The sequence below is a fragment of the Gadus chalcogrammus genome, chromosome 3 (genome assembly GCF_026213295.1).
Source record: "Gadus chalcogrammus isolate NIFS_2021 chromosome 3, NIFS_Gcha_1.0, whole genome shotgun sequence".
NCBI classification, from domain to species: domain Eukaryota; kingdom Metazoa; phylum Chordata; class Actinopteri; order Gadiformes; family Gadidae; genus Gadus; species Gadus chalcogrammus.
In genome coordinates this window covers 13,455,122-13,465,676 of record NC_079414.1, presented here as the reverse complement: position 1 = coordinate 13,465,676, position 10,555 = coordinate 13,455,122, and the positions used below count along the sequence as shown (strand labels likewise).

General features: G+C 44.3%; 1 protein-coding gene and 1 non-coding gene across 3 annotated transcripts; one reads left to right on the top strand and one right to left on the bottom strand.

Annotated features, from left to right (window-relative positions):
- Positions 1 to 1,346: 1,346 nt before the first annotated feature.
- Positions 1,347 to 1,419, bottom strand: trnar-ccu (transfer RNA arginine (anticodon CCU)). The gene has a single exon. It is a non-coding gene; the product is annotated as a tRNA-Arg (tRNA).
- Positions 1,420 to 1,831: 412 nt separating this feature from the next.
- On the top strand, positions 1,832 to 10,514 carry ift56 (intraflagellar transport 56). 2 transcript variants are annotated; one of them, XM_056586087.1, is made up of 18 exons: positions 1,832 to 2,179; positions 2,326 to 2,472; positions 2,600 to 2,692; positions 2,937 to 3,051; positions 3,162 to 3,211; positions 3,385 to 3,530; positions 3,946 to 4,117; positions 4,378 to 4,452; positions 5,084 to 5,186; positions 5,611 to 5,666; positions 6,336 to 6,389; positions 6,630 to 6,693; positions 7,023 to 7,111; positions 7,507 to 7,590; positions 7,691 to 7,760; positions 8,044 to 8,150; positions 9,025 to 9,158; positions 9,714 to 10,514. In XM_056586087.1, exons 1-18 carry the CDS (start codon positions 2,177 to 2,179, stop codon positions 9,826 to 9,828), a joined length of 1,677 nt encoding a protein of 558 aa, XP_056442062.1. In that variant the 5' UTR covers positions 1,832 to 2,176; the 3' UTR covers positions 9,829 to 10,514. The 2 variants fall into 2 exon arrangements, with proteins under 2 accessions (XP_056442062.1, XP_056442063.1); XM_056586088.1 differs by having other exon boundaries at positions 1,848 to 2,179; positions 6,339 to 6,389.
- The last annotated feature ends 41 nt before the right edge of the window (positions 10,515 to 10,555 follow it).

Genomic DNA, 10,555 nt, shown 5'->3' with positions numbered 1-10,555 from the left:
TAAAGATGGTCCGCTGAAGAAAGCATGAAGTGCTCTAAAATGTCCTGGTAGACGGCTGCGTTGACTCTGGTCTTAATAAAGCACAGTGGACCAACACCAGCAGATGACATGGCTCCCCAAACCAACACTGGAAACTTCACACTGGACTTCAAGCATCATGCATTCTGTGCCTCTCCAATCTTTCTCCAGACTCTGGGACCTTGGTTTCCAAATAAGATGCACATTTTGCTCTCATCCGAAAAGAGGACTTTGGACCATTGAGCAACAGACCAGTTATTTTTTTCTTTAGCCCAGGTAAGTCGCTTCTGACGTTTTTTGTTCAGGAGCGGCTTGACGAGGAATACGACATTTAAAGCCCATTTCACAGATTTGTCTGCGTGAGGGCTTTTGCGCACACTCCTCCCCAGGCTGCGGTCATCCCTGCTGCTTGTGCACATTTTTCTTCCACACTTTCCACTTAACTTTCTATTAATGTGCTTTGATACAGCACTTTGCGAACATCCAACTTATTTTGCAATTACCTTCTGAGGCTTTCCCTCCTTGTGGAGGGTGTCAATGATGGTTTTCTGCACCACTGTCAGGTCAGCAGTCTTCCCCATGCTTGTGAATCCCACTGAACCAGGCTGAGAGACCATTTAAAGGCTCAGGAACTCTTTTCAGGTGTTTTGGATTAATTAGCTGATTGGAATGAATGTTACACTTTGAGCCTACAATATGGAACATTTTCTCAATATTCTAATTTTCTGAGATTTTGAATTTGGGGTTTTCATAAATTGTAAGCAATAATCTTCAAAATTATAACAAATAAAGGCTCGGAATATCTCACTTTGCATGTAATGAGTCTGCATAATGTATTAGTTTGGCCTTTTAAACAGCGAGTCATCAAATGTTTGCATGGGATGTGGGTTTATTTAAAACCTGTATTTTGCTTAAAGCTTGTGTCAGTGATTCTTGGCCGAAACAAATGATTAGATTAATCTGATCTTTGCCCACGATCCGCTAGCTGCCTGCCCGTCTCTGTAGTCGGCCTATGCTCCAAGATCGTAATAAATAGTTATCCAATCATCAACAAGGGATGGGTGTTGTGGGGTTTTGCCCTGCGTTCATGAGTTTTATTGGATGCACGAAACATGGGAGGGGCGAGCTGTCTCATTTTGTTTGGGATCTCACTTCAAATACCAACAAGTGATGAACATCTCTGATACATCCCTTTAATACTTTTATGTATTAAACCCTAGGTTAAGTGGTAGGAATACCGTCAATTACGATGAGTTGCATTTTGACTGATAATTCAAAGGGATCCTATTCTAGCATACCATGAAATGGATTTGGGATTTAAAATCAATCACCCCAGACGGGACTCGAACCCACAATCCCTGGCTTAGGAGGCCAGTGCCTTATCCATTAGGCCACTGGGGCTGTACAGTTCTGCCGACATTGAATAGAACTTTGTCATCGTGCGTCTATAAAAGCATTGTAATTTACTAGTTTACTAGTTGCTTCTTAAATATATCAGACTTCTAAAAAGGACTATGGTTCATTCCTTACAAAAAGTTTATTGACATCTTTACAGTGTTGCTAAGCAACTGATGATGCATCCGCCAAATATGCCCTGTGAAGCTGATTATATAAGCTTATTTCCTCCCGGACAGTTATAAAGCATTGACAAATTAAACTGTTAAGGGGTTCGATTTTTGGTTATGTTATTATGTTAACATCATTTTTTCAGCAGCCGTACACTTCTCTAAGCAGTTCAACATCGAAAAAAAATCAAATTGGCTACATTTAGGAAGGATTCAAAGCAAGTTAACGATTGCCTGATTTTATTGTGAAAGATATGACCGGAAGCAGTAATATGTATTATGGGTGCTTGGAAGCATATGCTTGGAAGGGTTGCCTGGTCCGGAAGATCTCCATAACGTCGCTTTGATCATATTATCATTTTTAGAAACGTGAACCAATCATGATTGATATTGTTTTGGATAGTTTGCGTGGATTTAATACTTGCGTAGTGAAAAAAAAGGCTACGGTTGGCCTAGTTGAATATGTAAACGTGAAGCTCGCCTAAGCATCCGAACGTGCATCGGTAGAATCAGGCTCGGTGTCCACAGCGTTACCTTGGTTAGAGATCAACAAGCCGCCCCCTCATATCGCAGGAGCAAACACGCACTCCGTGATGGTGAGTTCAATGAAAGAAAACAGCCTCGATCGGGAGTTGTATAACACCATGCTCATGTTATAAAAATACGTGTGGAAGAAAACCATTTTCCGTTGCAAAGGCCGCTGGTCCTCATAACGTGTATTTGTGCCTTTACAATCTGACAGATACTGTCTCGTACCAAACCAGCTGTGGGGGGAGATGCACCCATCGGCTTAAATGAGAAGAAAAACAAAAGTAGGACGAAGAAGATCCCCGACCTAGAAGAATATCTACAGCAGAGGGACTACCTTGGGGCCTTGACACTTTTAGAGGTAGACACACCTGTAGAGAATCATACACCAATGGTTTACCGCACATTGGACCACTGCCAGTCAAGCAGCTGAGTGATGGCATCAAGTGTTGCTGATGCAGAACTTTTGCTGTGTTCTCCCCTTCCAGTTCCAAAGAGATGTGGGGGAGAGAGAGGAACATGCAGACCTTTGGATGGGCTACTGTGCGTTTCACCTCGGGGATCACAAGAGAGCAATGGAGGTGTGTGTGTGTGTGTGTGTGTGTGTGTGTGTGTGTGTGTGTGTGTGTGTGTGTGTGTGTGTGTGTGTGTGTGTGTGTGTGTGTGTGTGTGTGTGTGTGTGTGGAAAATGAAAACACAAATGGTCTGTAGTCTAAAATGACCACAATTATTTTTTGCATTAGTTGTTTAAGATGCTTCAATTTTCTAAACCAAGTCACGTTTTCCTGGTCAATCTCTGAGTGTGTCTCTGTCCTGTTGTGACAGGTTTACAAGACTCTGAGCGAGAAAGCAGAGTGTCCAGTGGAGGTGTGGGTCTATCTTGCCTGCACCATGTTTCTGCTGGGCCTTTACAAGGAAGCTGAGGAGGCTGCATCCAAGGGTGAGAACCCCACTTTGAGACCTGGAAGGACCCGTTAAGGGCTCCAATTATAGCTATACGGGCCCCTACGACCAAGGACAACTGACAGCGTTTTGTATTCTCTCACACAGCTCCCACATCCCCACTACAGAATCGACTCCTCTTCCACCTGGCTCACAAGGTTTAAACGCCTGTTTTAGTTTTATTTTTCTTGCATTTTAATTTTCTTATATTACGTTCTTAATGTATTGTCGTCCAATATATTGTCATCCAAATTCCTGCATGACCTGTCCTTTTAAGGCCATGGCAATGAGCCATGCCTTCTGATTGTTCCTCTTGTTGTGTGGCCGTTAGTTCAACGATGAGAAGAAACTGATGGGCTTCCACCAGAACCTTGAGGACGTGACGGAGGACCAGCTCAGCCTGGCTTCCATTCACTACATGCGCTCCCACTATCAGGAAGCCATCGACATCTACAAACGCATCCTACTGCAAAACAGGTCTGCTACAAACGCATGTGCACACACACACACACACACACACACACACACACACACACACACACACACACACACACACACACACACACACACACACACACACACACACACACACACACACACACACACACACACACACACACACACTTAATGCAAAAGTGACTATGAAGGTTTATGTGGCCTTGTGTAATGGTGTGGTCGAGATGCATTGTACACCGACCGCACAAGTTGCTCTTGTGATGGAATTTCCTGGCTTGTAGCATTTATTCTCGTTTGTCTTCGTGATGACTGCTACACTAGTCATTGGCTAATCATTGTTATTGTTAGCTACATTAGCCTCTTTAGCAAACCCTTTAGTGGCCCTGTGTTAGTACATGCTGGACCACTATACTGATGGCTTCCTGTTTGTCTGTAGAGACTTCCTGGCCCTGAAGGTGTATGTGGCCCTGTGTTACTACAAGCTGGACTACTACGATGTGTCACAGGAAGTACTGGCGGTCTACCTGCAGAGCATCCCTGACTCCACCATCGCCCTGAACCTGAAGGCCTGCAACCACTTCAGGCTGTACAACGGCAAGGCAGCCGAGGTGAACCAGAGCCACTAATGATGATAGCTAATTGATCCAATTATAACTCCATCATAACAAACATCCTTAAATACAGAAACGACTACAGCCCCAGCCCTAACTATTTAAACAAACTATTTATCTGTGGCCATGGTAAAGACTTAATTCAATATTGACCCTTTTTCTATTTTGAGCCTTCAATGCTTGATTGCAACAATGACTTTTTTGGGGTTTATAGTGATGCGGTTCTGTTGGTAATATTTGCTCTCTCTCTCCCCCAGGCTGAGCTGAAGAACTTAATGGACATCTCTTCCTGCTCCTTTGAGTTTGCTAAAGAGCTTATTCGACACAACCTGGTAAGCTCCTTACAGGGATGTGAGGCTTTGCACACGAGTGTGTGCTTGGCTGCATGTCCTATTATTCCTTTACTTTTGTGTGTTGCAATGCCTAATTTGTTGTTTGTGTGTGTCCCATGAATCACAATGAACATTACCAAGGTTTCATTTAACCGCTTAACTGACCTAATTCCTGACCGGGGTGTCATTGTTCAATGCCGGTGCAAATGTAAAATGAGTGTGGGTACTGGTTAGATGTGCAATGTACAAGTGACCTTAATCCTAGCAAACCCCAAAACAACCCAACAACCTATGTTGTCAAGCATAATTACACAGCGCTGGTGAGTGTTATTGGCCTATATAGGTCAAGACGGAGAATGGCACTGCCTGTACAATTTGGTTAGAAACACGGAGAGTATACAACAGGAGTGACTGAAAGGCATTTTCTATTTTCTGTTTGTATGTATATAAGAGGCAGAGGGAATGATTAAGCATTTTGACCTTTGCATCAATAAGAGTGTGTGTGTGTGTGTGTGTGTGTGTGTGTGTGTGTGTGTGTGTGTGTGTGTGTGTGTGTGTGTGTGTGTGTGTGTGTGTGTGTGTGTGTGTGTGTGTGTGTGTGTGTGTGTGTGTGTGTGTGTGTGCTCTGCAGGTTGTGTTCCGTGCCGGAGAAGGGGCCTTACAGGTGCTTCCTCCTCTAATCGATGTGATTCCAGAGGCCCGCCTCAACCTGGTCATCTACTACCTCAGACAAGGTGTTGGCGCCGCCCCTCCCATAACAACCACTCCTGGGCATATTAGCATAAGCATAGGAGGCATCTTCACTCTATAGTGAAGATGGAGAGTATCTGATAGACGTGATCCCATCGCCTTGGTCAACTATCAACCCGGTAACCTTTGAAGGGTCGGTGCCAAGTCACGTCTTATTTTCTTGGAAACGGGAACTCAGAAATAGTAGGGTACCCATCCTATTGGATGCGGGCTAGAAAATGATGGCCTCTAGAAAACGGAATCTATGAATAAGTCACACTCAAAAACTCAACAAAAGTCAACAAATCCAAAACAAAGTCATTATCATGGCATGCCAAAAGCAACCACTTTGGAATGCTACCAGCCAGGCAATTTGATGTTCCATTTTAAAACTTGCTAACTTACTGTCCATTTATCTGTCCCCTCCAGATGACATCCAAGAGGCGTATAACCTAATCAAGGACCTGGTGCCCACCACTCCACAGGTAATCATGCAACCCCACAGCTGTACTTTGCTCCAACAACTACAAAGAGGGCAATCCGATGAACATTGATAATGACTGAGAAATCTTTGAAGGACCATGAGGTACTGCACATGCACAGAAACCTTGCTGCCTTGCTTACTCGTGTGGCAGCAGTCAGCTAGCTTAATAATGCTACTCACAAATGGTAAGGCTATCTTAATAACGCTAATCACAATTGGTATCAAAGGACAACCCACACCCTGCAGTCTACCACAACAAAGTTGTGCTTGAGGCACTCGGTGTAGAATGAGTAACGCAATGGAGCCTGCAAAGGATGACGTTTGTGGACGGATCTGTCATGTCATGTGTTTCATTTGAATATGTCAATGAAGGCCTTTAAAGCTTGGGTAGGCTATTTGGAGAGGCAACCCAATGTTAGCTTGATTATTTTTGGAAGTATCCAACCAAAAAAATCCCTCCCCTCTAAGGCCCCCCTCCAAAGCCACTCCCCCAAAGCATGTGACGAGCTCGCTAGCTTCAGCGAATGACCTGATTGGACGGGCTTTATACGAGCCTGAGATATGTGGGACCAGAACCTCAGTGGTCCTAGGTTTAGGGAACCAAACCGTCGTTAAGAGACTTAACGTGAGACCAAGCCTGACTAACGCACCTTCATCTTCTCCCGTCGAGGAGTATATCCTGAAAGGAGTGGTCAACGCTGCCCTGGGACAGGAAATTGGTTCGGTAGGTCTGAAAATATATGATTTTAATTTAGAAGTCCTATTCAATTAACCGTGAGAAACGACATCTGGGCTGGAGACATTGGCTGGTGTTATACTGTGTGTGTGTGTGTGTGTGTGTGTGTGTGTGTGTGTGTGTGTGTGTGTGTGTGTGTGTGTGTGTGTGTGTGTGTGTGTGTGTGTGTGTGTGTGTGTGTGTGTGTGTGTGTGTGTGTGTGTGTGTCTCTCTCTCTCTGTGTTTCAGAGGGACCACCTGAAGATTGCTCAACAATTTTTCCAATTGGTTGGGGGGTCGGCCAGTGAATGTGGTACGTTTTAGTCAATTTGTTTCGTAAAGACTACAATTTATGCCGTAAAAAATCGGGTGTACCATATTGTACTACTTGAATGATTGAACAAAACCTTTTTTTTCCTCGACTCTCTATCTCACATCTAGCTTGCATATTGGTGTATTGTGTCTAAAAGTCTTACATATTACCGACTTTGATGTCCAGGAAGATTTTTACTCAGGAACAAATCATCTTTATATGCAAGGTCGCGCCATCAAGATAGCATTGAGCTTATGTCATGAACGGTGTGTTTTGTCTATCTGTGCCTTTTGTGTGTGAGTGCTAAAGTCCTCTCTGCTGTTTCTCAGACACCATCCCCGGAAGGCAGTGCATGGCCTCCTGTTTCTTCCTCCTCAGACAGTTTGAGGACGTCCTCATTTATCTCAACTCTGTCAAGGTTAGGCCCGCTGCAGAAAGAAAAGCTCTCCCACATTGTGTTGCATAACCCAGGCGAGAAATGCGCTTCTTTTGTGTTTGCTTAGTAACGACGGGGCTAAATAAAAGAGCATTCACACACGGGTTTAAAATAACCACTTCAGATCCGAAGTGTGTGTGTGTGTGTGTGTGTGTGTGTGTGTGTGTGTGTGTGTGTGTGTGTGTGTGTGTGTGTGTGTGTGTGTGTGTGTGTGTGTGTGTGTGTGTGTGTGTGTGTGTGTGTGTGTGCGCGCCTGATTGTGTGTGTGTGTGTGTGTGCGCCTGATTGTGTGTGAGAATTAAATAGCCTTGCTGTGTGATTCATGGCTCTCTTCTCTAAACATTAAAGCTGGTGCTTGTGTCTCTCTTCCCGTGCAGAGCTACTTCTACAACGATGACACCTTCAACTTTAACTATGCACAGGCCAAAGCAGCCCTGGGAAACTACAGGGACGCAGAGGAGGTATGCTGCTCCTGGAGAACGCTTTAGAAATGTCTTGTAATCCCTTGACACGCAGCCAGGGTTGTATGACATGCCATTGGTTTCTGACCTTGCTTTCCAGGTGTTCCTGCTCATTCAGAGTGAGAAGATCAAGAACGACTACGTTTACCTGAGCTGGCTGGCACGCTCCTGTACGTTCCTCCAATCCACCCCTTTTCATGAATGTTTCCTTTCCTCAAGACCAAGGTGTTGAGAATACAATGAGACAAAACCAGGAATGCTGAGTTGGCAATAATGAATAATAATAGTACTTAAAACATAAAATATATAGTGCATATACTGGATATGGTGTCCTGCGTCAGGTCCTGTGTATAGGAAAAAATGGTCTAGGGTCGACATTTAGTTCATACTGGTGGATTTTTCACATTTTGCTCACGTTTGTGCTTAATGGCGTCCATCTTGTCTCCCCCCCAGACATCATGAACCAGAAGGGCCGGTTGGCCTGGGAGCTGTACCTCAACATGGGCACCTCCTCGGACGCCTTCGCTCTGCTGCAGCTCATCGCTAACGACTGCTACAAGGTGATGTCATCCCCCTTGGCTTCTGCCGAGTCACCCATCGGATCACTCCCACACTTACCAACCCCCCCCCCCACCCCCCCCCCACCCCCTACTCTGAAACACGCCGTACTAGGCAGAATGTTCTCAATGCTGCAAATCACTCCTGCTGCCCAGTGTCACTCTCTGGCTTATTCAATACAGCCCCCCCCCCCCCCTTCTATCACTAGAGCTGTCTCCAATGTCCAATGGATCTGACAGACCTGGGGAGCCCTATGCACTCCAACCGCCTGGGTAAACAAGCAGAGGAGAAATGCTCATTCAAGACTGCCCTTTAATGGCCGCTTTCCATCGGTCCCGCCTCATCGTTAAAGTCGCCTCAGGCTGTCCACCGCTTAGTGAAAGACAGGTTATGCATAGCCTGGGAACGAGGCATTCAGGTCTTTTTGATGCTTATGGTATATTAAGTATTATTGTTATTTTTGGTCACTCAGAGGCTAGTTTGTTGACTATAAACATAATCCTATTTGGGAGGGCTTAGATACCAAACACATGGCTTGTATTCCATGGTTATACCACACACCTATAATAAACCCCTAAGCATTAGCTTAGGATGAAATCCGCAACCCTACCCCCATTTTCATTACAACCTGTTCTACCTCCTGAGCGGGCAAAATTCATGAATATGAAATGAAATCGGCACTGCACAAAGTTTCTTCAATACAGAAATGCAACGAGGGTCCCCACGAAGAGCTTTTCAGATAAATGCCCCGAACCTGAACCAGTTGCTTTTTGCTTGAGTTTAAATAATCTGAAATCAGGTTCTGTGAATGTGGGCGACTCCTGAAGGGCTCTCGAGGCCGCTTGAGCTCATCGAGCCGCTCTCTTGGTGTTTCAGATGGGCCAGTTCTTCTACGCGGCCAAGGCATTTGACGCTCTGGAGAAACTGGACCCCGACTCCAACTACTGGGAGGGCAAGAGGGGAGCCTGCGTGGGCATCTTCCAGCTCATCCTGGCTGGGAGAGAGTCCAGGTAGGCTGGAAAGAGTACTGGCTCACATGAAGCGGCTTCATGATGAAATACTTGAGAATACTATGAGAATCAAATTATTCAAGTGAAGATGCATTGCTTTTCAGGTTTTAAATTAAGTTGAATAGGGTATTAAGATCAAGTGGTAGACTGCATGGTGTGGATTGTCCTTTGATACCAATTGTGATTAGCGTTATTAAGATAGCCTTACCATTTGTGAGTAGCGTTATTAAGATAGCTGACTGCTGCCACACGAGTAAGCAAGGCAGCAAGGTTTCTGTGCATGTGCAGTACCTCATGGTCCTTCAAAGATTTCTCACAACATACAATTTCCATACAGAATAAAGTTATTATATGTGTGAATGATAAAACAAAAGATAATACTATTCATTCTTCATTGTGCTTTGAAGAGAACCCCTGTGATATGCAATGACTTCGTCTTCCTACTCCTTCCTAGTACTACCCTACTCTTAAAAGTAAAAGTTTACCATCTTCAGTGAGAGCTCTGCATCATGTTACCATCCCATTTGACCGCCTGTCTCACTGTCCGTCCAACAGGGAGATGCTGAAAGACGTGCTGCCCCTGCTCCGCAGCTCAGGAAACCCCCAGGTGGAATACATCATCCGGACCCTGAGGAAATGGGCCAAGGAAAACCGAGTGGCTCTCTCATAACAATAGTTACACAATACAATATTATGGTCTGGCGTCATTCAAGCACAGCTACATTATGCAACCTTCTGCAGTTACCAATGATTTACCGGGATATATTTTTCTTGTATAGGTTTTTGTTATTATTGTGCTCTTGTGTATAATATGTCATGATGCCATATCCTTTTATGCAGCAGGAATAAAGGAGCATGGAGCTATTTATCTGTTATCGGTTATACAGTTTTACAAGTGTCAATTTTATATTGCAATGGAAGTTTATTTTTACTGAAAATGTGAATCTCAAGACTGAATAAATATTTTCTTTTCTATTACTTTTTGACACGTTGTAGATTTATTATGCTCTAACCATTATTATATATGAATTATAAGCAATTCTTAAACCAAAACGCAATCAACAGGTGGGCTATGTGTTAGTTTAATTATAGTCTGCAGGCTTTGGGTGGGGAGCCGAAAGAGCCAATCATGACTGTCTGCTTCCGCTTGGGATTTGATTCTGCTATTGTGGCAAAACCCACAATTCAGCATTTTTCCTCAATAGAAAGTGGGAGAATGGCATTTCATAAAAGCGTAGCTTCTTTTTTGCGACCGAAAGGGAATTGTAGCTATGTTCCTAAGTGAACGTCCTGTAGACGCTGCACTTCATAATTGTCCTTCCTCCAGCCATATCTTTAATAAAGGTCATAATAATAGTACCATCTTATGATTGTCTTATTAACGCCTGTTGTGACAG